General features: G+C 46.4%; 1 protein-coding gene across 3 annotated transcripts in view; it reads left to right on the top strand.

Moving 5' to 3' along the window:
- Positions 1-26,751, top strand: part of TRIM25 (tripartite motif containing 25) — a 461,778-nt gene that overhangs the window by 420,725 nt on the left and 14,302 nt on the right. For all 3 annotated transcript variants that reach the window (XM_086930876.1, XM_086930874.1, XM_086930875.1), the window contains one exon: positions 2,734-2,799. In XM_086930876.1, the coding sequence (XP_086787002.1) occupies positions 2,734-2,799 (66 nt within the window). The remainder of the gene's footprint in view (positions 1-2,733; positions 2,800-26,751) is intronic.

Raw genomic sequence — 26,751 nt, 5'->3', positions numbered from 1 at the left:
CAGATGGCTCCTCAGGGTTGGTAGGCTAACCGTTCTTCTTCACCACTGCCTGCGCCCACCAGGGCAGGGGCATGGCCTCACTTTCTACCTCGCCGGCTGGATCCCTCAGCAGGTATGGGTTGCCTCTCTTTCAAGCCACAGCCCTTTGTAGCCGCAGCCGCAGGAGTCTATTGACTTAGTCTATAGCAGCTGCTCCACTGCGCCGTACCTCATAAGCAATGAATGCCCTCTCTGGCCACACAGGCACCAATCCATTCGCCGCCAAACTCCGCCGTCATCTGTCATGTTATGTTATGTTAAAAATAATTTGTAAAGCGCTCGTACACTGGTTGGCTTCATTGCGCTGATACTAAGGGGGTGCCGACCCGGCGCAGTTCATTGGTATGCTTTGATATACAGCCATGTTTTGAGAGATTTTCGGAACCTGTATAGGTCAGTGCTTGACCTGAATTCCAGGGCAATGAGTTCCACAATCGGGGGGCCTGAGTTGCAAACCTACAACCCCCTTGGCGCTTCAGTTTGAAGGTAGGGACAGTCAAAAGTTGGAGGTGGGTTGAGCGGAGGTTTTGTGAGGGGGTGTAGCGAGATATGAGGCTATCTATGAATTTAGGGCTCTGGCCATTCAGGTATTTAAACACTAGGCAGCCAATTTTTAATATGCAGAGTTGTGGAATAGGGAGCCAGTACAGCTTCCTAAGGAGGGGGGGGGGGCGTGTTGCCACCTGGGCTGTTTGTATATCAGTCTAGCCGCTTGGTTCTGTACCATCTGTAACCGTTTTGTAAGTCCAAGTGGTAGACCAAGATAAATTGCGTTGGCGTAGTCTAGACGTGATAGGACCATGGCTATCAGGACCTGTAACGGAGCTGCTTGGGTCAGTAGCCTGCTTATCTTTCTAATTTTACGCAACTGAAAGAAGCAGGTGGAGATCACAGAGCCTACATGAGTTTTTAGGGAAAAGGTCATTGCTTATGGTGACCCCTAAGCTTTTCAGTTAGGGGGAGGGGACGGGGGACGGGGTCCTAATTCGTTTAGCAAGTAATGTGGTCCCCACTGATTGTGATCACCACCTGTCAGAACCAGTTCGGTTTTGCCTGAGTTTAGTTTTATGTGGTTGTGGTCCATCGAGTGACGACTGAATTTCATGGTTACCTGAAAGTTAGATATTGACTGGGAGGAGGTATCAATTGTGAATAGTCGTTGGCATAGTTGAAGGTGGCCACTCTCCTTTCCTTCAAGGCTCTGATCAGTGGGAGAAGGTAGAAGTTGAACAGGTCTTTTAACACCCGCCGGGCACTGGGAAGCCGCAGTTCCACTCCATCCGCTCCCGGGCCGGAGCGCTACCATTCCCCTCTGCGGGCCGGCGCGTTGCAGTTTCTTGCTGGCGTTGGGCACACACCCCGGCTCTGCCGATTCACTGCCCGGGAAGGAAGTATTTGCGGGGCCTGCCCCTGCTCCTCACAGCACCTCAAGTGTTGCAGCCTGGCGGCAGTGCGAGCGGAGGCTCCATCAGCTCCAGGAGCTGGCGGCAGATCACCGCGATCGCCTAGCCGCCGTTTTGTGTTGTCGCTCCCCTGGAGGGCTCGTCACTCGGGGGTTGATCTAGCCGCAATCAGGCACCAAGGCGGCGACCAACTGGGTCTGGTCGCATCAGAGGCTCGAGCTTCACCGGCTGCGACGCTCAGAGTTTATTGTGAGACATGATTATGGCAGGATAATAGACGAAGGCTGCAGAGCTCCACTAGCTTGCGGCCATTCCCATTGGCTGCTGACCACGCCACCAATGAATACCTTTTTGCTGGATTTTCTGTGGCAAAGAGCCCTCTGCATGAAGGTATGGTACGCACTGGCCAAGAAGCACACTCGTGAAGGCCTGCAGCGTAATTCCACTAACGCCACTGCCACTTCAATGGCTTTGGCATGAGGGGTTCCTGTTCAAGATAGCTGCCAGGCTGCAACACGGGTGTCGGTTTCCATGTTCACGAAAGACTAGTACCTTTACAGTCAGATCAGGCTGGAAGGTCCCTCCACCTGCTTGCTTCTGCAGGACGTTTGGTCTGAGCCCACTCACAAGAACCCTCCATCTTTTGAAGGTACTGTTATGGTATCTATTCTTAAGGTGAGGAATCTGCGGTTAGAAGTAGCCATCAGAAGAACAAGTTACTTAACTTCGGTCACCCTTTTTTGGGTGAATACCCTAACTGCAGATTCCTCCGACCTCTCTTTTCCATCTAGTGGCCCATTTACCATCTAAAAAGTCCCAATTTAGGAATTCAGAGCACTGTCTCATACAGTTTGTTTTAGGCTCCATGCTTGAGGGTTTTGAAGGAGAAAGACACGAGATGCTGTCATCAGCTCACCGGTGTGGTGCTCCTCTGTCACTTCTCGGGCAGTATGTATCCATTGCAGACCCCTACTGTGCAACTTCAAGGCAATAGCAATGCTGCAAGTATTCTCTGGATCCAGTCTAACACTTAAAGATATTCCAAAGGTGAGGAATCTGAAGTTAGATTGAGTATCCACCGGAAAATGAGTTACAAAGGTAAGTAGCTTGTTCATTTGCCGGTTCCAATTAACAAGTAAAGATGTTTATTGAGCCCAGCATTCTAACTAGATATCTGCATTAGGTGCATTATGCTACTGAACTGTCTTATCTGCTTTTAATGTATTATTATGTTTTGTAGAATGTTATGAAGGTGTACCAGTAATGGCTATTTCCTTTCCTTTCTTTTAAGCAAAAGGCAATCCGAGTCACGCAGCTCCCTTATCATTTTCAGCTAACCGAGATGAGCTCCTGAACTGTAAGTATTTTGAAACTAAGTGTTTCTGAAAAATCTTCACATTTCTGAAGTGATGCCTAGTCATTGCATGCATATATTTTAGCTTTATTTTGGTAGGTTTGCTGGTCTCCTGTTTCTGGAGTAGTGGCAGGTTGTGCTCTAAACAGAAGTCAAACAACAATTACATTTTTGACTGGATTGTGTTGATTGTATTCATTTACATACTTTACAAATCATTACTTTAATTAGACTGCACTTCATTTTTTATAATTACTTAGGCAGAAAGTTGTTTTGTAGCCTGCTAGATCCAAATATTCGATTGCTACATTCTGCTTCCCCCAGAAACCAGTGTCTTAACTGTAGATGCTTCGTCAGAGGTTGTGCATGGGCTGCTGTGTAGTTCAGTGGGTATGGGGTTGATATGGGGTTATCTACCGAACACAGAACTCGGAATACTGGAGGCTAGTACCGGGGAGACTGGCATCTCTGTTTCATACACCAGTTCTCGTCATTAAAGGAACATTCCTAGCATGCGTCTGCAGGATTAGGAACTAGAACAAGTGAATTATAGATTTCAGCGGCTATTCGCCTGTTAACCGCATCGCTGCGGCGGTTATTTTTGCGCTACGCAGCTTTTTTCTAAAAGCCGCATTAGATGACGAGCTCAGCTCGTCATCCGCACACGCCCCCTGTGGCTGATGATCAGCATCGAAGGGGTTATTTAAGACTGGTTTTTATAAGACTTTGTTTTGAGATCTCTGGTACAGCAGAAAAGATCAGGTGTTCGCCAAAATCTCACACAAAGGTTAAACAGACTCTAGCCTAATCGATTTGCCGAGTTTCTGATGCATGTGGATTATCAGATGTTTCAAGCCAATTTCACTTATTGCACTCAAATATTTATCTTTTTACGCTGCATCTTACTGTGGCTTTAGGGACAAATCTAAAACAGCAAACCTCAATTTCTTATGCCAAAATTCACAAAACAAAGGATCGTGCATCATCATTAAACAAAGGCTGCTGATTTGTTTTCCTTGACCAATTTCCAGCTTTGCTTTTAAATGTCAAAACCCCTGTAGAAGATTTTTGTTACAGCAAACCTCTGCACATGTTATAAAATACCAAATACTTCTTTCAATATAGTGTACAGTTGTATATAGACTTTAGAAAAAACTATCAATTGAGTAACATCAGAGCAGACTGATTGTAATATCTTCTTTATTACTGAACGGTTGCCCAGCCAACACGTGTTTCGTCTGGGGAAGTACCCCATGATACGGGTTATCCAGGTACCACCAAATGGTGTGTTCAGCGTACTCTGTCTCCGATATCCGTACTCGGCATCTGATCTACTCCTCAATCATCGCTAGCTAGATTTACAATAGTGCTTTACCTAAACAGATATCGGCACTGGGTAGCTGGATTTTTTTGTATATGGATTTAACTTTTCTCTCAAGTTTATTAACCTAATCAGTCAAGACTTAACGTACCACTTGAAGCTACGGCTATATTTTCCATTTGACGTCTGTCACAAGGACTATAGATCAGGAGGATCTACTTCTACCTCATCAGCCGGGACGAAAGTACACCCAGCAGAGAGACATTCAGTCTAGCAAGTTTGCCAGGACCCCTGAGTAAGTCGTGTGGTACTTCCCCAGATGAAACATGTGCTGGCATTGACAGAGGCACACACGGTGGCAAAGCAAGAAAATACCCACTTTCTAAAAGTGGTGTTTTCAAACGCACAATATAAAAATCATCTTTACTAAGATATTCTGAGTTCAGGCATACTAAACTCCATCTTTTTCCCAATTGGAAGTTATACTGTGAGACAGACAGCCTTTCATAGTGAAAAACGTATTACTCTGTAGATCACTAGCAGAACATGTCATACCCATCAGTACATGTCCTACCTATCACATACACTGCATCCTGCCCACAGTGGTCCTTAGGGGTTACTCACATGTAATAAAAGGGAAGTTTAGGGCCTGGCAAGTGGGTGCACTACTGCCACGTCGACCTGGCAAGTGCACCCATTTTCTGCTAGTGAACTACAGTGTAATTCGTTTTTCACTACGGAAAGGCTATCTGTCCCACAGGATAGACTGGGATTTTATTGATAAAATCTTATAAGTATAACTTCCCATCACCTCCTTGGCAACAGTAGGGTACCAACGCCTCACCTCCGCGACAACAGTAGAAAACTGACGCCTCCCTTCCCCTGCATCCCAGTAGGGAACCGAAGCCTCACCTTTCCTGGGGTCGTAAGGAACCGACGCATCACCTCCCCTGTGGTCGTAAGGAACCGACGCTGCCCGGCACCAACAAAGCACCACGTCCCCAATGTCATGCACCGTCTTTGCTCCCATTGTTTGCCAAGGTACTGTTCTTCGGGGGTCTGTGTGACTCCGCGCCCGATGCCGCACACCTTGTGGTCGGCGCCATACTTTGGATTTTAATCTGTCACATTGTCGTAATAGCTACAGGTGGAGTTATTTGTTGATACAAGTTTTAGTTAGGTGAATGACTTATTTTGGAGTATATCTTGGTAAATGCATGGTGGATTTTTGTTGTTTTAGTCTTGTTTGGTTGAGATAAATATTACTTATTTTTTGGTCTCATCTAGCAAACGCAGCGCATGCAGTGCTTCGCCTTGGCGAGACTATTGTTGTGGTTTGGTGTGCGAAGGGGACAAAACATATGCGCGCCCGGACAGGCGATGTGCACACGCACGGTGACAGGAGATGTGCACTCCGTACGGGTGCCCATCTCATGTCCCCGTGTGGGGCTTGTGTTACACAGCGCGTGCATCGTGCGCTTTCACTTTCCCCTCCCCCCGTCGGCTCCACTGAGACAGCTTTTTTTCTCGGAGACGTAACTTGCAATTTGGCAGCTTCCCACGAGGGTCACACCTGATTCCTGAGGGTGAGTAGCCCCACTATTTGACCATCTATACATAATACAACCCAGTTTTGTTTCTAGAAGCTAATTGTGAGTCTGAGAATGAGTGAATGAATGATTGATGGGTACTTTCATACACCACCATCAACTCTCCTGTGTTTTCGAGTGTGGAAGCATGCTGTGTAGTATCGCCTTTTGAGTTGTCTGCGTGTTGCTCAACAGCAACATTCTTCTACTGAGCCCAAGGCTCAGAACCTGGGGGGAAGCTGGGGAGCCAGGCTCGAGTCCCCTGGGGGCACACACATCCTGTGATTCTGGGCTAATCACCTCATCTTCCTGTGTCTAAAAAAGGCGAATGTGTCTGTGTAATGCAACTAGAGTTCATGTGAAGCGCTCTGATACCTTGTGTAATTGTACCTACGTATTTGGAGTAACTTATAACAAATAGCGCAGCGGCTTGAGTCAGAGCAAAGAAAACCACGAAAAGCGACAGCTGTGTCTACATGCCAAGTGAAGTGTTTTTTGCCACGTGGTTTTGTGTTCGTTTAGCCGAAGGTAGTCTGCTGGCTTCTACCTACCCTCTTAAAGTGCCAGAGCGACGACTACTCTGCGCATTGAAAGTTAGGGAGTTGTAGTGAATGGATCAGAATCATAGGATCAGTGGCTGAAATACTAAACCCCAGGTCTTAAGCTGGTCCCAAGGTTGATTTCCAGCCTCTCCCCTCCTCCCCCCCCTCGCATCCCCCTCCCAATACTCCTTTACATGTTGTGGGCTCTCTCTCGGCTCCCAATTACCACCCTTTATCTTTCCCCTCTGTTTGTTTATTTAAATCACATTACCAGAAGCCAAACCTGCAAATGTTACTACATTACACCCACAACGAGCACCATACACGTCAGCAAGGACTGCCGCTTTGGTATTAAGGAGACTTCAATGCTCACAGATCCCTTCATGTTAGACTCTGGGACTAAGAAACACAAAATTTTCAGTGCAATAGGTCTCTCATTTGCAAAGGTTTGAGTTATTGGCATTGTGAATGACATTGCCTTTTATTTATGTTTTGAAAACCCGCAAGCGGTGCCTAAACACGCACTTTGCACTTAGAATTGTTGCTTACGAGAAGTCTGGCAGTAACTGTACCTCTTTTACTGCTCGCCTTGCTTCTCGTAAACAATGATTAGAAGTACAGAGTGCGTGCTCAGGCACCGCTCGCAGGTTTTCAAAACCTAAATAAAAGGCTCTGTCATTTACAATGCCAACAGCTCAAATTCTCGCAAATGCAAGACCTATTGCATTGCAAATGCTTGTTCTAAACTGGTGTGCTGCCCATTTTGAGTGTTTTCATTGTATTACTCTATGTGTGCACACATGCTTTACAGCCTCTGAGATAAGCCTGTCTGCTCATGCCAAGCTACCAAGGGGGTGAGCAGGGGTTGGTTAAGGGCGTAGCTCCCTTACCTTGACTAGAAGCATGGGTCCCTACTTGGACAAAGGTGCAAACCATTGCCAACTAGAGATCCCCATTTCTAAAACTTGCAGTTCCCGTTCGGCGAGGCATTACACTGGTTTATGGCCTAATTATAGAAAGCGTAGGCAGATGTCCTACTCAGAGATGGTGTTTCCAGAGCATCGAACTAACAATAAGAGTTTCTGTACTTAATGGGGTGCTCTGCTTTAGTGCCTCACAAGAACACTGGACTGATGGACCAAAAGGGAGGGAGATAGAGAACAAACCCTGGTCTCTGAATCTCAGTTTTTTGTATTGCAGGGTGTTCACTCTCCTTGGGTTAGTTTGTTATTTAAATGAGTTAATTGGATTTGTCCATATGTGTAAGACATACTGGACAAGATGTTTCCACTGTGATGACCCATGTATTCCGTATTTAGGTTATTGGATGGGATCACAATATCCAGTGATAGGAAACCAGTTTGGAAAAAACCTGAATTGCTGCAGTGAATGTAATTTGTTGTTACTGCTACAAGATATATGCAGATCATTTTAAAAATAAATTTGTTTGATGCCATGATTTTCAAGTAGAGCACAATCAAGCGTGGACAGTCCGTCCCTATTAACAGAAGATAATCCTACAACTGGTTTCATTGTAACTCGATGCAATGGCATGTCACATAGATTGCAAGTTAACAAGTATTGCAATCTAAAACAAGCATTGAAAATGCAATAGTTCTTGCCTTTTATTAAGTTAAAGCCATTTGCTTTGCTAATGGTATTGTATAGCAAGGCAAATGGCTTTAACTTAGTGAAAAGCGAAACCTATTGCATTTTAATGCTTGTTTTGCAATGTCATCCAAATCTGAGAAACTGTGGAACAAATCAGCATTTCTGTTACTGTGGGGGTTGGGCGGGGTCTTAGGTCCTAGAAAAAGAAACATGCAAGGACAAAGAACAGGGCACTCTCCCTTATGTCCACATCCACCCTTTCTTCCTTTGTACACAAGCCCCTCATTAAGAAGCACTAGCTACAATCTACCCTAACATGGACCACTGTCAGAGCTAAAAATACTGCACCTGTGTGTACCACAAAACAGATCTGTAACGCTGAAGTCAAGCACCAATTGCAGGATACTTAATACAGCAAAAACACAAAACATAAAACGTTGCCTGAGAGAAAGCGCTACCAAAACCAACCAATCTACCCAGATACCATTTACTCTTAACACGAAGGACAGCTCTGCCCATATGTACAGGTTTCTAGAATTAGCTTATTTCTGGGTGCGAGGTGGGAGTTCGTGGTGTAGATGGTCATAGTTAGCAGGTTGTACAGCATGGGTCCTTATACTGCTGGGTATTTATGTGCTTTCGAATTGTTGTTTATGCAGGGCCCTTGGCACAGTATTTGTGGCCGTTCCAACTAGCAATCTGCCTCTGCCTCTGTGAGCGACAACAGGGAGGTTTGGTGGGGGGAAAGTCAACTAACGAGGAAGGGAGTGCGGGCAGTAGGCAGTCGCCATATAGGCCATGCAAGGCCTTCTACTAGGCATCAAATAGGCCACTCCTCCTACTTTGTGAGAAACATAACTTGTACAGACCTTAGAACTCTGAAAGACAGGCATGGGACAGGCTTAGCGTGCCTTGGGCAGGCTAGCCTCGCATGTGGCTCCAGTAGGCATGGGTCATCCAGGCTTTGCACAGGACTTCGACAAGAAGGAGCAGTATAGGCTGGAACAAGGCTTTCATGGACAGACCTCATACAACTCTTGTGTTTCAGGAAGAGTCAAGACACCTTACAGACCATGCATGATCGTAGAGAGAAAACAATAAACGCAGAGACAGAAAGGTAAGGAGGACAGGCGAGATACAGGTTACAGAGAGAATAACACAGGCAGGCAGACAAGTACTGGAGGGAGAGAGGCCAAAGGAGAGAAAGGGTGTTGTGGTGAGAGACCGAGTGCTCTCTTGTGGTTCTGGGCCCACGAAAGCCAGTGGTAAGTGGTCTCTGTTCACATTCCCTAAAACCTGCCCTGCTGCATTTCCCTCCCTGCCCGTATGCTACAGATCACAGCTGATAGCACGCGGTGTGCTTTGGCTGGGCCCGGTTCATGCACCGCCGCAGGGACAGACACTGCCTCCTTTGTCACAGAGCCAGGGCCGCAACCCCCACACCTGGGAGAGAGGCTCACACCACACAGACTTCAACACGACCCTTGTCCTAATAAGTCCCCCTTCAAGGCATACCTCTGTGCCAGGGGAGCGGCGCACGAGCGAAAATAAACACCCCTCCTGCCCCCACAAATTAAGGGACTCCAAGACGACAAGCAGTCTGACATAAATAACTGACCCTTCCCCAGAGATCAATACCCTCGCAGGCGACCGTGGGACCGCTAACGATAGCCACCGGCACATGGGGGATGGGTGGTGACGTAGTACAGTCCCAAGGCTCAGGCTGCTAGTGTATCTCTGTTGGTGATTTGGACGCAAAACCTCCCTCCTATTTATAGATCGCGAGATTTTAGTTTTCACAACTAGAACGTATTGAATAATAGAACAAGCAAACAATGCTGACAGCTTCAGCGGTCGCATCACATCTCCGAAGTGGCACGCGCTTGCCCGGTGATAACAAGCATAATACAGTGCTGGCGTACACATGGCATTTGACCAATGCCCGGCGCACCCTTGTGTGTTTTGGCGGGTTCAAGTCTTTTGCTTTGCTCATTACATGTCCAACCCCTCAGCATTATGCTGAAGCGACCACATTTTACAAATAACGGCTGGTAGATGTTGACAACCAACCAGCAGCTGACCATGCTCTGGTGACGTAGACTCTTACTTAAGAAGACTAAGAGGAACTAAGTGCCAGCACTCAGGCGAGCAAGGGGAAAAGCAATATTTCCTAGTGAGTGAAACATTCACTTATGCACATCGGGTGGACATTATATTGCTCATAATACCTTGGATGCACATTGAACAAGCGCTCGCCATTGCGGGAAGGCAGCCGTTGTTTATTTTTGCATCCCGCTTTCACTTAAAGTGAAAGCACGATGCAAAAATAAACATGCGGTGCCCAGTCTCCTTTTGGGACGGCCATACGGACTGGATCTCACGGCTTGTCTATATAACACGCCTCCTTGAGATAAGAAACTGCTTCAGGACAGCCGTGAAACAGGCGATCTAGTTCGGATGGGCCGACCAAAAGGCGAAAGGGAAGTAACGCAAACAGCTCATTTCCAATGGCAGGCCACCGTTTAGCAAGGAAACGACCCGAGAATTATAAGATTAATTGGATTCTCTGTTATGCTCTATACGCACTGTTATTGTCTTTGACTAATTACCATATAAAGTAATGAATTGCATTATCATGTATATTAACAATTTTAATCAACAGTAGATTATGGTACGTATGTGTGATGGATGTATGCAGTGAGTTTGTTGCAATATTTATTGTCTGTGAATTCATATCTATCATGTTCTTAAATTTTTAACACACCCATATATAATAATAAAACTCTTTTGTATTTTTCTAACTTTTAGTGTCACTACTATTTGACATGTTTCGATTTTTAGGTTTCGCCTACGCAGCGGGCAAGTGTTGCATAGGAGAGAGACCTTTAGCCATGGGCACAGGTTTCCCTGCAAAGACGTGCATGCGTTGCATTGTTTGCAATGGCAATGCGTGCAGATCTGGTGATTCGCTTGCGGGTGGCGCCATATGGTTGCAATCATCGCGCCTAGCTGCACCCTCCCGCAAGAGAATCGCGCAGGCCCCCTCTTCCTCCCCCCCCTGCTGTTGCGCGAGGGGTGCGCTTGTGTTGGTTTCCCCTTTCCTTTCCTGTACTTTAATATGTCTCCTCGTTCGTTTTATGCTTCATTGTTTGTGATTCTGGCTTTCTTCAAAAGAGAAGCCATCAGGTTTTCATTTACAGAAGCAAAGCATGCTCTGTCAGTCAGTGAATAAGGGGAGTTGAACGCTGCTTTCACGCTGCTTGTACTTTCACTTTCTGCCAGTAACCAAGTGCTCTCAGCCAATTAGAGACAAGGTACAAAAAGAAGGCAAAACAACTAGACCGTGCTACAAAGATAGTAGTTAGTCTTTCTTCAGTTTTCATGGCGTTGACACTGGCCTCTCTAACTGTCATGGTGGCCCCCAGGCAGTGTTGCTGCCGTGCTGGGATGTTACTGTGGCTTTTGAGTTTTTATGGCGTTGACACTGGCTTCGCTAACTGTCATGGCGGCCCCAGGCAATGTTGCTGCTGTGCTGGGGTGTTACTGTGGCTTTCGCAGAGAGGAGCTGGCACCTTCGCCCCTCGATACAGAGAAGTGAAGCGTGTCTCTCTATCAATGAGTCGGGCCAGAGGCTTCCAGAGCAAGACTAGCACCGAACGAGAAGTGACGTTGCAGGTCGACTTGAGGGACAGGTAAGAAATAGGGGACGCAACACTCTTGGAATCGAAATGTGCTTTGCTGGCAATGGAAACACGTATTGTATTAGAAAATGCATTAGGTTTTGCCTATGTGATAAACATTTTTTTAGGTAGGTTTTAAGTTGGTGAGGAGATGTGCAATATAATAATCTCCAAGTGTTATGACTTGTTTTTTGGGAAAGGCAATATATTGTGATGTTATGTAGGACAGATTTAGCCACTCTTGTGTATAATGGGAATTGGATGGCGATGTTAAGTAGGGAATTTGGTCGCAACACATTGAGAGGATTCTGGGACATAATAGCATTTCAACATTCTTTTTTCTAAAAATGTATTTTTATTTGCATTTTTAAACAAAAAGGAAACCAAAAACATAACGAGCACGTCACATCCGAGTAGCCATTACTACCTACTCTACCTCCACCCGGCTCCCCCCCACTTCCGTGTACCACTAAACTAAGCATTGCATCTATATTGGAAATCCCACCTTCCATTCCGATAAGTAGCTGCTCCCAAGTCCTCCCTGCGGCATTTCAACATTTTTAGGCACGCAAAAAAAATACTAGTAGTGTCACTACTATTATTTGACTTGTTTTGATTTTTTTGAATTGAAGTTGCCCTAGAATATTTACAGTACACATGCCCAGAGATAACACTGGTCGATAATATGTTGCCAACAGAAGCTTTGTGCTTACTCGCAGATTTTTTGCTTTAGGCTTTGGCATTGAGGAATATTCTACTTTGAGACACTAATCTTCAACCCACTTTACATGAGCTTAGCCTTTACCTTGCGTTGACACTGTCTCATCAAATAATCTAAGGGACAGCGCCTAAGAAGCAGGATAGAGTTTCACATGAAATATTTTAAGCCCATAATAAGAGACAGAATAACGTGAGTTTTCATTCAAAAGTCCGGTAAAATCAGACGTTGCTCACCTCCAGGAAGGAGCCCATATGTTACCAAATCACAGTGAAAATCATAGTCGGCATAAGGTGATCGAAATCGTTGCAGAAATTGACAAATCAGAACACAAAATGTAATGCAGCATTATCTAACACCATTCCCTAGGTGAATATTAATACAGCACCCTTTGACCTAATGTTATCCGATCTGTCAGTAAAAATCTAGTAACACTTGAAACAGCGACAGTCCAATATTATGAATAGGCTTACAGTGGCTGGGAAGAAAAGCCTTGAATCTGTTACATAAAAAAGTAATACTTCTACTCCATTCTTCGAGAGCAGCATGTTAATCCATTGCATAATTGCACGTTTTGCTATGCGCGATAAGCAAAGAAATGAAAACACACATCATGGGTGCGTTAAGATTCAAGATGGCGGGTAGACCTACTACAGGCCTAGTTTAGTCACCCACTGGAAAATACTATTTTGCAAAGTGTAGAGCTTTTATTTTAGTGCAAAAATGTTCACAACTTTAGGTTGGGTTTTTTAAATAAATCAGAATCAAATTGATCATTTGTTTAACATGTAGTACAAATTGCACACAAATTTTTGTGATTTGCAGACTGCACTGTACAGCTTTGAACATACGCAACTACACTTAACTCAAGGATGTACGCTATTTCCATGATATGCACCCACACTTTTTTACACAGTAACTACAAGCTGTATATGACTGTGGTGTTATCAGTGTTGTCTTCAAAATGGGATTTATGATGTCATCAGTGATGTAGTATGTGAGGTCTGAAACAGTGCATGGAGTGGTTGCAAGTTATAGTTCACTCAGTGAAAAAGAAGTGGTGAATTTCAGCGTCTTCTTTTGTTTTTTATGTTAATTTTTGCATTATTTCAACACCTAACTTCACTTTAACGTTAGCTGTTTTCAGTCAATATATATATATAGATAAATTGCCTGAACTTTGCCCAACCACATGGAAACGTCCCCGTGCAACACTTACCAGAGAAGGGGATTCTGGGACTCGTGGTCAGCATCGGCGGCGAGTGGTGAGCACACAACTCATGGAAGGGGGCAGGGCGGATTCTGACCAATAAGGGCCAGCAGGACATTCAAATAGCGAGTGGTGCAGCCGCCTGAACATTGCTAGGCATCTGAGGAAGGCCGCCAGGCCGAAATGCATAATGCCGCAGATTAATTAAAAAAGCTTCCACTGTCTCCCCTGTGTGGCCTCTGCTTCTTGGCTAAGGAGGAGGTTCGGTGTGATGTTACGCGCGGATGCCAGAAACGCGCTACAGGGGTCCCGTTCTTCAAGGCTGGCCCGGGTCATACTGGTGCATGCTCCAGCATGATTTCTTCTTCGTCCAAGTTATTGGGAGACCCGGATCACGCCACACAGCACAGACAACACAAGGGCAGCTGCAGCGCAGTCCGTGACTTCATGGAGGGGGGAATTGAACTTTCATATCTTCCCCGACCCTGTGGACACTGTATGCTGGGTGGCAGGAACGATTGGGAACCAGAGGAAGCATTTTTTTGATCCACAGTTACAGGAAATAGACTGTCAGCACAACGCAAAATTGCCTGAACTTTGCCCAACCACATGGAAACGTCCCCGTGCAACACTTACCAGAGAAGGGGATTCTGGGACTCGTGGCCAGCATCAGCGGCGAGTGGTGAGCATACAACTCATGGAAGGGGGCAGGGCGGATTCTGACCAATAAGGGCCAGCAGGACATTCAAATAGCGAGTGGTGCAGCCGCCTGAACATTGCTAGGCATCTGAGGAAGGCAGCCAGGCCGAAATGCATAATGCCGCAGATTAATTAAAAAAGCTTCCACTGTCTCCTCTGTGTGGCCTCTGCTTCTTCGCTAAGGAGGAGGTTCGGTGTGATGTTACGCGCGGATGCCAGAAACGCGCTACATGGGTCCCGTTCTTCAAGGCTGGCCCGGGTCATACTGGTGCATGCTCCAGCATGATTTCTTCTTCGTCCAAGTTATTGGGAGACCCGGATCACGCCACACAGCACAGACAACACAAGGGCAGCTGCAGCGCAGTCCGTGACTTCATGGAGGGGGGAATTGAACTTTCATATCTTCCCCGACCCTGTGGACACTGTATGCTGGGTGGCAGGAACGATTGGGGACCAGAGGAAGCATTTTTTTGATCCACAGTTACAGGAAATAGACTGTCAGCACAACGTAAAATTGCCTGAACTTTGCCCAACCACATGGAAACGTCCCCGTGCAACATTTACCAGAGAAGGGGATTCTGGGACTCGTGGTCAGCATCGGCGGCGAGTGGTGAGCACACAACTCATGGAAGGGGGCAGGGCGGATTCTGACCAATAAGGGCCAGCAGGACATTCAAATAGCGAGTGGTGCAGCCGCCTGAACATTGCTAGGCATCTGAGGAAGGCCGCCAGGCCGAAATGCATAATGCCGCAGATTAATTAAAAAAGCTTCCACTGTCTCCCCTGTGTGGCCTCTGCTTCTTCGCTAAGGAGGAGGTTCGGTGTGATTTTACGCGCGGATGCCAGAAACGCGCTACAGGGGTCCTGTTCTTCAAGGCTGGCCCGGGTCATACTGGTGCATGCTCCAGCATGATTTCTTCTTCTTCCAAGTTATTGGGAGACCCGGATCACGCCACACAGCACAGACAACACAAGGGCAGCTGCAGCGCAGTCCGTGACTTCATGGAGGGGGGAATTGAACTTTCATATCTTCCCCGACCCTGTGGACACTGTATGCTGGGTGGCAGGAACGATTGGGGACCAGAGGAAGCATTTGTTTGATCCACAGTTACAGGAAATAGACTGTCAGCACAACGCAAATTGCCTGAACTTTGCCCAACCACATGGAAACATCCCAGTGCAACACTTACCAGAGAAGGGGATTCTGGGACTCGTGGTCAGCATCGGCGGCGAGTGGTGAGCACACAACTCATGGAAGGGGGCAGGGCGGATTCTGACCAATAAGGGCCAGCAGGACATTCAAATAGCGAGTGGTGCAGCCACCTGAACATTGCTAGGCATCTGAGGAAGGCCGCCAGGCCGAAATGCATAATGCCGCAGATTAATTAAAAAAGCTTCCACTGTCTCCCCTGTGTGGCCTCTGCTTCTTGGCTAAGGAGGAGGTTCGGTGTGATGTTACGCGCGGATGCCAGAAACGCGCTACAGGGGTCCCGTTCTTCAAGGCTGGCCCGGGTCATACTGGTGCATGCTCCAGCATGATTTCTTCTTCGTCCAAGTTATTGGGAGACCCGGATCACGCCACACAGCACAGACAACACAAGGGCAGCTGCAGCGCAGTCCGTGACTTCATGGAGGGGGGAATTGAACTTTCATATCTTCCCCGACCCTGTGGACACTGTATGCTGGGTGGCAGGAACGATTGGGGACCAGAGGAAGCATTTTTTTGATCCACAGTTACAGGAAATAGACTGTCAGCACAACGCAAAATTGCCTGAACTTTGCCCAACCACATGGAAACGTCCCCGTGCAACACTTACCAGAGAAGGGGATTCTGGGACTCGTGGTCAGCATCGGCGGCGAGTGGTGAGCACACAACTCATGGAAGGGGGCAGGGCGGATTCTGACCAATAAGGGCCAGCAGGACATTCAAATAGCGAGTGGTGCAGCCGCCTGAACATTGCTAGGCATCTGAGGAAGGCCGCCAGGCCAAAATGCATAATGCCGCAGATTAATTAAAAAAGCTTCCACTGTCTCCTCTGTGTGGCCTCTGCTTCTTCGCTAAGGAGGAGGTTCGGTGTGATGTTACGCGCGGATGCCAGAAACGCGCTACAGGGGTCCTGTTCTTCAAGGCTGGCCCGGGTCATACTGGTGCATGCTCCAGCATGATTTCTTCTTCATCCAAGTTATTGGGAGACCCGGATCACGCCACACAGCACAGACAACACAAGGGCAGCTGCAGCGCAGTCCGTGACTTCATGGAGGGGGGAATTGAACTTTCATATCTTCCCCGACCCTGTGGACACTGTATGCTGGGTGGCAGGAACGATTGGGGACCAGAGGAAGCATTTTTTTGATCCACAGTTACAGGAAATAGACTGTCAGCACAACGCAAAATTTCCTGAACTTTGCCCAACCACTTGGAAACGTCCCCGTGCAACACTTACCAGAGAAGGGGATTCTGGGACTCGTGGTCAGCATCGGCGGCGAGTGGTGAGCACACAACTCATGGAAGGGGGCAGGGCGGATTCTGACCAATAAGGGCCAGCAGGACATTCAAATAGCGAGTGGTGCAGCCGCCTGAACATTGCTAGGCATCTGAGGAAGGCCGCCAGGCCGAAATGCATAATGCCGCAGATTAATTAAAAAAGCTTCCACTGTCTCCCCTGTGTGGCCTCTGCTTCTTCGCTAAGGAGGAGGTTCGGTGTGATATATATATATATATATATATATATATATATATATATATATATATATATATATATATATATTCAAGCTCAGCAGGCTGAAAACCAGCAATAAATCAGCACTCACAGCAGTCTAAACCAAATACGGTTTATTTGCGCACAAATCCAAAAAACAGACGCGTTTCAGCACTTGCCTTCGTCAGTGTCAGCTGGCGACGGCAAGGCGGAAGTAAATTAAAGCATTAATCATTGAAAGTAAAAACGGAAAATTACCATAATTAAAGCGCCATCTTTGAATGGTGAAATAACGCTCGTTACAAACAAAACAAAACTCATTTCTAGCAATGCCTGTAGTGCGGCACAAATCATTCAACTCTTTTCATTACAAATTAAATTAGATAATCTAATATTGACATTTAGCCCTGGATGGGCAAATTCATTGGTTTAAGGTCAAAACCTAGTATTTATAAATCAGCATCAGTTGCATTGCAAGACTAATCAATATAGTTCACTGGTAAACAGTTTGAAAAAGTTTCTATACCCCATAAACCTGCGATGAATTAATTCAGTGATTAGGGCCTGAATGGCCATATTAGTGAGACTGCAAATCAAATTGACCAGAACCTTACATAACACTAATAAATCAAATTCCAATATCAATTCATCAAAAGGGATCAGGCTGTAAACCAATTAATTTCTTAAAGCATTTTACGTAGGTGTAAATCTCTCAGATAGTGACACAGTTCAATTCGTACGGTAATCGTGTTATAAATGTGATAGTAGCTCTTCCCCTGCGTTAAGTCCTCCTGGTGACTTCGTTTGGAGATCGATAATATATCGTGACTCCAATTTTCTAAGTCTACGTTTCAGATCTCCACCCCTGATGTCTTGAGGGATGCAGTCTAAGCTGAAGAAGGTAAGTAGAGTCCTATCACTGTTGTGGTGACTAGCAAAGTGTCGGGCCATCGGATAGCTTTCATCCTTGTTGGCGATGGCCCGTTGGTGTTCTAGGATTCTAAGCTTAACTGCCTTCGTTGTGCTCCCTACGTACATAAGTCCACAGGGGCACTTCAGGCAATACACCACAAATGTGGTAGAACAAGTGATAAACTTGTTGATTTTGATCTTGGAATCCTTATGTGGCACCTGATAGGTTAATACCCTCTGACTATTACTGCAGGCCTTGTATTTCCCGCATGGATATGAGCCATGCATGGCGTGCAGTTCTCCTTTAGACTTCTCCTTTGGTAGGTGGCTTGTGATCAATCTGTCTTTCAATGATCTTATTCTCCTGAATGTTATCATTGGGTGTTTTTGCAGGTCCTTCCCAATTATGGTATCGGATTGAAGGATCCCCCAATTTTTTGACATGATGGCTCTGACTTTATTCGCTGCCACCGAATAGTTTGTAATGAGTCTAATAATGCCATTCCCTCCTTTAGAAGTGTCAGGCTTTTTATCCTGCAGTAGGGTATGTCTCTCAAGTTTTTTAGCTTTCTCTTCAGCTTGTTGGAGGACGGTTCTAGAATAGCCGCGGAATCTAAAGCGTTTCACGCTTTTTTGTGCGGCCTCTGTGAAGTCTCTTTCCAGGGAGCTGTTGCGCTTTATCCTCAACAGTTCCCCGTAGGGGATGCTCTTAACTAGGGAAGTCGGATGGCTGCTGCCTCCGTGTAGAACAGAGTTACCTGCCATCTCCTTTCTAAAGAGGGCGGTCTGAATCGTGCCTGAGTCAACGAATACCCTTAGATCTAAAAAGCTGACTTCTTTCTTGCTCATATTGTATGTGAATTGCAGGTTAAGATCGTTCTGATTTAGAATCTCGATGTACTCCTGTGCTGAGAGTTCGACCCTCTCCAGATAAGGAAGAGGTCGTCGATATACCTTCTCCAGCATATAACCCTGTCCACCCATGGGGTTTTGTCGTCTGCCCAGGCCACCTGCTTCTCCCACCAGCCTACGAAAAGGTTCGCATAGCTGGGGGTGAAGCAGGTGCCCATCGCAGTCCCCCTCACTTGTCTGTATCGCTGATTCTGGAAAATAAAGATGTTATTATTTAAACAGAAGGATATGAAGTCCAAAATCATTCTGCTATGTTCCAGGTATCGGGCGGGTCGTAGATTCAAGAAAGTCTTAACTGCTGCAATTCCATCATGGTGTCTAATGCTCGTATAGAGACTCGAGATGTCCATAGTTATCATCACTAGATCGTCTTCACACTCCACGTCTTGTATTTGCCTGAGAAAGTCTTTAGAGTCCTTCGTATAGGAGCTCAACTGCGATACCCATGGGGCCAAAAATGAGTCAATAAATTTCGAAATTTTTTCAGTTAGTCCTCCAATGGATATATATATATATATATATATATATATATATATATATATATATATATATATATATATATATATATATATATATATATATATATATTACCTACTGGCTATCGCCAGTAGGTATATATAGTTAGGATTTATTCCCTATGGGATTTTTGAAAATTCTATGTCTAATAACTTTGGCGTTTGTGGACGGAATTGGCTGAAATTTTCAGGAAAATGGCACATTTTGTTTCTGAGCAGCCCTTGAAAATTTGGGGGGGTTTTGTCAAGGGGGGGCCGAGAAAAAAGGGGGGTCCCAAAACGCGTTTTTCCCATGTTAATTTCCATAGGGCGGTTGGACTCACTTTTAGCTCGAACGGCTGAATGGATTTGCACGAAACTTGGCAAAATTGTAGGGACTGTTAGCCCGATGTGCCTTTGCTAGGTCTCAATATATGTGCTCCAGTAGTTTTTGAGAAATTAACGTTCAAAACAAGATATATATCTGTAACAGCGCTCCGGGCTGCGCTCCGGTTCGCTTACTTTTCGCGAAACGGAACTTTGAGCGCAGAAAGCTGATTGGCTCCCCGGTGTCTGTCAACATTCTAAACAGTCCGGAGCGGCCGCCATCTTATCTCTCGGTAGGATCGAGAGAGAAGAAGAGGTGAAAAACGAAGGGGGAATTTAATGAAAGGGGGCAAGGTATACCCCTCTTGACCCCCTAGGAATGTTGTTGGGGTTATTAAAGGGTCCCGTGGGGAAAATAAAAAAAAAGATTTTTCACGGTAGAAGCGCTTCACGGGCCGCGAACTGGGCCGCAAACAGGTAGCGAAACGGGAATTCGCCATTTTGTGCTTCGTTTTAATTAAATTACTAGGTATAAGGGGGTGCGGGAGACGTGTCCTAATCCCCTATGTTTCATGAGGGTGGCTGAGGAGGCTCATATATGTTGATACATCTCTTCCAGCGGCTGTGCGTGAGCTTTTTATTTTTTTTGCTGCGTGACGTCTGTTAACGTTCGATTCGATGGAAATCAGGAAGTGTTGACCGCCAATTTGTCACTGCGATAAAATATTTTGTTATAAATGAATCCTTATTGATAAACATTGTCTGCGCCATCTTGCCTTTTTTCCAATGCCACAATTTTGTCGTGCACGGCAGCCATTTTAGATGCCAGGCTGGTCCCAGGCTATCACCTACCCCTGCGGATGTAGTTTATGTCCCCAGCTGTAGAGAATCCAGACATGCCAACCCTCCGGATTCAGGCGTGAGACTACTGATTTCAGTGCTAGTGTCCCGCCTCCCGATTTCTGCAAGCAAAAACCCGGGGGCATATTACCAACAACTAGCGATAATTTTTGTCTCTAACTTGTTTAGAGACAAAAATTATCGCCGCACATCGGCGATTTTTATCGCAGATAAACCTTGCTATTAGCAAGGTTTATCGCAAATGCGATAAAAAACGGCCGCAATGCATGAATATCGCTGAAAAGTCAGCGATATTCATGTATTATCGAGCAAATGCTCTTAGCCATGTTATCCACCTCCCATTGGATAACATGGCTAAGAACTGCTCAGGGCACTATCACTGACATGCAAAGCGGGGCCCAAGATGGTCGCTATCTCCTTTAAGCTGTCACTAACTGGTGTTAGCGACAGCTTGGTAATAGGGAGATAATTTTATCTCCGCTTTCTTGGCTTTTAAAGCCAAAAAAGCAGAGATAAACCCCCTTGATAATATGCCCCATGATTCCTCGGGGGTTTCAGCTGACAGGGCTTGGTATTGTGTTACGTGGTAATTCTTCCAGGAAACGTCAGAGGGTCGATGCAGGGGCTCTAGAAGGGGTGATAAACCATTTAAGCCTCATGAACAAGCGCATGGTCTTTTAAAGATCTGTGAAGTACTCGGGGCGGCGGTGTGTGTGTGTCCTCTTTCAGGAGCGGGCGGGGGGGGGGGGCACTGCCAGCAACTTCCAGGCTAGGCAGTGTTCAACACTTGCATCACCCTTTCTCTGCCTGCTATTGCGCTCCATGCTTCGGAAAGGTAAGAAAAAGAACGTGCATTTGAGTTTGAAATGTCCGATCCTGTCGCAGTACACTTGCAAAGCCCACACATGACAATAACCCGATTCAAGGCCCCATTCACCCGTTTTTAAAAAAATTATAACACTCCAACAAAGTAACATTATAAAACTTTATTAACTTTTAAATATAATGAACGGAACAAAAACTGTAAAAACATTTAAACATTTTTCACCAAAAAAAGCAACAATTGTCAGAAGCTGTCTTTTGTGCGAATAGTCCCAAGGCAGCACAACGTGCTGAGTTCTGGACGGCACCCAGGTGATGTCGCCTGGGTGCCGCACTGGTTTTGGTATCCTACAATGCTGCTCCGAAAATTGGCGTGGGGCGTCCCGGGTGGTGGCCTCGTCAGTAGCGGTCTGTTGTGCGAATAGTCCCAAGGCAGCAGAACGCGCTGAGATGTTGATGGCACCCAGGTGATGTCCAGTAAACTGCTGCACTGGTTTTGGTATCCTACAATGCTGCTCCGAAAATTGGCGTGGGGCGGCCCGGGGGGGGGGGGGCGTGGGGGAGGCGGCGTGAACGGGCCTCCCCAGGTGGCGGCCATCCAGCTGAGTTGCGCCCGCTCTTGCGGCTACAGCGTCTCGCTCACCATGTTGTTGAGTTGCTCCCACTCTTGCAGTGCAGCGATAGGCGGCTGCCACATGACTCTTAAAAAGGCGGACGGCTCTTCGGTTTTGGGCCTGGTCCACTAAAATGGCCCTGGGACACCTTGGAACTCGGACGCTTGCCTGCTAGGGCTTGGGCTCCATTCTCGAAAAGCGTCCACTCAGCCGTGAAGATTCTACAAAAGTCTTGGGGGCCCTCGACTCCCGCAGGCTTCCGGTGGGGAGCGGCTGCCATGATTGCTCGCGGAATGACCACGACGGAGCCACAAGATGGTGGTGCTCTCATGCTCACGCCAGCTTCAGTCTGAAACATCCAGAAACAAGGTGGGGCTTTCATCGTTTGGGAAAAAAAAATGTTCTAAACCAATGAAAAGTGTTATTTTTAGGTCATATGACCAAGCCTTCCATCTTTAGGAAACCAAAAGTAAAATGAACCAATGAAAAGTTTTATAAACAAGTCACATGACCTGTTATGCGGCATATGGCTACAAAAAGCGTAGAAAATCCGTTGGCACGTGAGGCGGCGTCAGTAGCGGACCGATGTGCGAATAGGCCGAAGGCAGCACAACGCGCTGAGATCCGGATGGCAACGAGGTGGTGTCCAGCAAATTGCCGCACTGGTGTGGCCATCCTACAATGCTGCGCCGAAAGTCGGCGTGGGGCGCCCCGTTGGCCTGTGAGGTCGCGTCAATCAGTGGGGGCTGTGCGTCTCCCCCAAGATGGAGGCTCCTCGGCTGCAGTGCGGCGCCCCTTAGCGTTTCACTCGCCGTCCAACTGAGTTGCGTCCGCACTTGCGGCTACAGTAGGCCGAAGGCAGCACAACGCACCGAGATCCGGATGGCACCGAGGTGGTGTCCAGCAGATTGCCGCACTGGTGTGGCCATCCTACAATGCTGCGCCGAAAGACGGCGTGTCCAGCTGAGTTGCGGTCACTCTTGCGGTACAGTGACTCGAACGCGCCGAGATCCGGATGGCACCGAGGTGGTGTCCAGCAAGTTGCCGCACTGGTGTGGCCATCCTACAATGCTGCGCCGAAAGTCGGCGTGGGGTGCCCCGTTGGCTTATGAGGTGATGTCAGTAGTGGACCGATGTGTGAATAGGTCGGAACCAGCACAAGGCGCCAAGATCCGAATGGCAAGTCCTGGATGTTGAGTGCCATAGTTGAGAGTTCTGAGCAGTGCTTGTAAGACTGTCTGAAGCTTATTTGCACCTGCTGCAGCTTCACTATTGCCCTGGTGTGGCCAAAGGTCGCACATGACATAGGCGGCCGGCTCCCGAGGTCCGGCTGAACTTTTTTCCTTTTCTTTTCTGCTTCTTGTCCTACAATCCGTTTCATCTGAAAACACGACCAGGTCCCTGAATGTGTGCAGGGGGACGCTATTGAGTGAATGAAAATGGCGGCTTGACACAAAGCTGACTCACGCGTTGCTGTTGATGCTATACAGACAAAAATTGGTTTTCAGTTTGTACATTCTTCAGGATTTTTTTTCCATCCAAGGCTGATTGAGAGTTTGTAGAAAAATGGCTTCAGATTTTCCACATACTACTCTTCAACATTCTTCCTAAATGTAACAATGTGAAACTCACTAGGAGAACGGCTGTTTATGTTTCCTTTCAAAATGCTGCCAATAATATTTTCTGAATGGAAGACACCATCTTGTAGCATAAAGGGCCGAAAGGGGTTCTGGTCTGGCCGATGGTTGGTGGAGACATTTTGACTATATCTTGGACCTGCCCGGCCTCGCCCAAAATGGCGCCGGTATAAATGGGACTCGTAACTCCTTGTTGTGTACTGGTTGAACAACCTTGATATCACGAGATATGAATGCAGTTTTGATGCTCATGGCGGGCGGGGACGAGAATTGATTGAATATTTCGACATCCCTATTGATATTAAGTTCTGATGTGTTATTGATTACTGTACTATTGAAAGTTCGAATTAACGTCACCCATGGTACTTGCACGCAAATGTATATAAGTGGCCCTGTCGTATTTTAATTACAAAATGTACGTCCACCGATTCCGCAACTGTTAGACACCTTAGTTCTTGCAACCTGATGGCTCGTTCGTTACGTTCCTCCATAATGTAAATGTCTCCTCATCATATACGATTCCAGTTTGCTCCGTGGCCGGCCCACGTGGTTATAGGCCCGTATTTGTATACTGACATTTTCACAATAAAGGTTTTTAAAACAAAACATGGTAGTAGTATTTACATTGGTAAAGTTTTTACTTTTAGTCCCTGTTTTCGAATCAGTAAAAGGCAAGTGAAATAAAGTAGTCCAATTACATGACGGATAAAAGGTATAATATGTAGGAACGCAGTAAAGATAAATGGTCAAGGGCAGTTGTGTTTTTCATTTCTGCAACATAAAGTGATCGATAAGAATCTGATAATCAGGCGTATCGGCGACTAAAACAGCAGGCCGAGTCTCTTTTACTCAACGGCTCCGTCATGGAACGAAGAAACGCCCTTTTTCTCGAAAAAGGAATATATTTTACTTGCAGGACAGTTGTAAATTTTCCGGGAAAGTACATTAGCCTGGAATATTATAACATATGTTTAAAAAAAAATAATGTTCGAAAACAATAAAAAGCGTAATTTTTAGGTCATATGACCAAGCTTTTCATCATTAAAATAACAAAAGTAAAATGAACCAATGAAAAGTTTTATTAACAAGTCACATGACCTGTTATGCTTACGTTACGCGCTGCGCGCCGCGCCTCGGATCACTTCCGGGTGCGCTAACGCGGCGTGTCATATAACGCATTACGCGACAACGTAGGTCAAGAATATAGTCAAAATGTCTCCACCAACCAGCGTTCGGAACACAACCCCTTTCAGCAGTCCAAAAAGTTCTGTTAAATGACAACAGAGGGGACAGGCAACAAGAACCATCAGTCAAAGAGGGGAGGGCAAGTTCTTCTCTTCCGGGTCATGTTGGGGCGCTACCGGAACTGATCGAATTGGTAGTCTACAGTGTTTCTGGATGTTCCAGACTAAAGCTGGCGTCAGCATGAGAGCACTACCATCTCGTAGCTCCGTCGTGGCCATTCCACGAGCAGACATGGCAGCCGCTCCCCACCAGAAGCTTGCGGGAGTCGGGGGCCCCCAAGACTTTTGTAGAATCTTCAGGGCTGAGGGGACGCTTTCGAGAATGGGACCCAAGCCCTATCAGGGAAGCGTCCGAGTTCAAAGGTTTCCCAGGGCCATTTTAGTGGACCAGGCCCAAAACCGAAGAGCCGGCCGCCATTTTGAGAGTCCTGTGGCAGCCGCCTATCGCTGCACCGCAAGAGCGGGAGCAACTCAACTACATGGTGAGCGAGACGCTGTAGTCGCAAGAGCGGGCGGTAAACAGCTGAATGGCGGAAGAGGCACAGTGTAGCAAAAGCGGGCGGAATGGCAACTGAAACGGTAAAGGGGCGCCCCACTACAGCGTGTCTTCAGGTCAAACGGATTGTGGGACAAGGTCCAGAATAGAAGAGTCATCAAAAGGCAAAAAGTTCCGCCGGACCCCGAGAGCCGGCCGCCTATGTCGGGGGCGATCTCAGGCTACACCGGTGCTATAAGACTTGGGGAGGGGGTCGGAGCCAAGTGTCTTCTTCTTGTCCATGGCCATCACACCGCCCCTCGGGGGCCTCCGTCAAGCTGTTTAGGAAGGTTTCATATCACATTGTTTTCAAATGCAGTCAGGTCCACAAACAACACTCACTTACTTTGAGAATAGTGAAGCTGCAGTAGGTGGAAATAAGCTTCAGACAGTGTTACAAGCGCTGCTCAGAACTCTGAACTATGGCACCCAACATCCAGAACTTATGCCATTTGAGAATGGCAGTGACATTGAAGCAACTCAGGGACCAAAACCATTAACGTACTTTCACGTATGAAAATCTTACTTGGGGAGGGGGCAGGAGCGAAGCGCCCCCTCCCAGTCCGCGCCACAACACCGTATGTTGAAAATCTGAAGCCATCGTTCTACAAAGTCAACCAACCTTGGATTGAAAAATCTAGAAAAATGTACAAACTGAAAACCCGTTTTGGTCTGCATAGCATCAGTAGCAACGCTTGCTATCAGAGTGCATGAGTTTCATGCTCGATCGATTGAGCTAGCCGGATCGGGCAATAAAAAGTATAAAATAGTTATGTAAATAGTTATTTAATAAAATGTTTTACCCTGTTTCTTTGCTGGTGTGTTGTCTATATTTTTAATATTTGCATAGGGTTTGTCGTTATTTTGGGCGGGGTGGGTGACGGAGTCGAGCTGTCTTGCAGCCCTCATGGTGTGGAGCTCAGTTCATCTCACTATTTTCGTATTTCTCATGAAGGGTTGTTCCTAATATTTCTATTTTAGCGAGGTCAAAAAGAGATCCAATTAGTGGCCTACTGATTTTGCTCGATTACTTTTATTTTTTTACACGATTTTTCACTATCTGCAAAGACTAAACAGAGTATTGCGACTTTGTGCTTGTTTGTAAATAGAGAATGAACCAAAGAGAATCAATTGTAAAACAGTAAATGCTTGGATAACAATCAATCAAATGGAGAGACAAGCAGGTATGACGGATTACAACAGGGGTAAAGGTCTGCGTTAACTACCGTTCACTATCTGCAAAGAGAGAGTACTACTAAGAGAAAAGAGGGGAGGGGGGGGTGCAGCGTTCAAAGCACATCAGCGTGCATAAATACGAAAATGTTTTTATCTATCACGTACTTGACATTTTAAAGCTTTTCATATTTGCTATTAAAAAACCATTGAAATTCACTGAAAAAACCATAGGTTATAGTCGATATATAGTTAGGAATTTGCATTTACAAAACCTTGAAAATTCAATGAAAAAACCATTGGTTTTAGGCCATATATAGTTAGGGATTTGCATTTACAAAACCTTATTTTACTC

This window comes from Lissotriton vulgaris, chromosome 7 (genome assembly GCF_964263255.1).
Source record: "Lissotriton vulgaris chromosome 7, aLisVul1.2, whole genome shotgun sequence".
In the NCBI taxonomy this organism is placed as follows: domain Eukaryota; kingdom Metazoa; phylum Chordata; class Amphibia; order Caudata; family Salamandridae; genus Lissotriton; species Lissotriton vulgaris.
The sequence above is the reverse complement of the archived record's forward strand: the minus strand, read 5'-3'. Positions and strand labels throughout refer to the sequence as shown.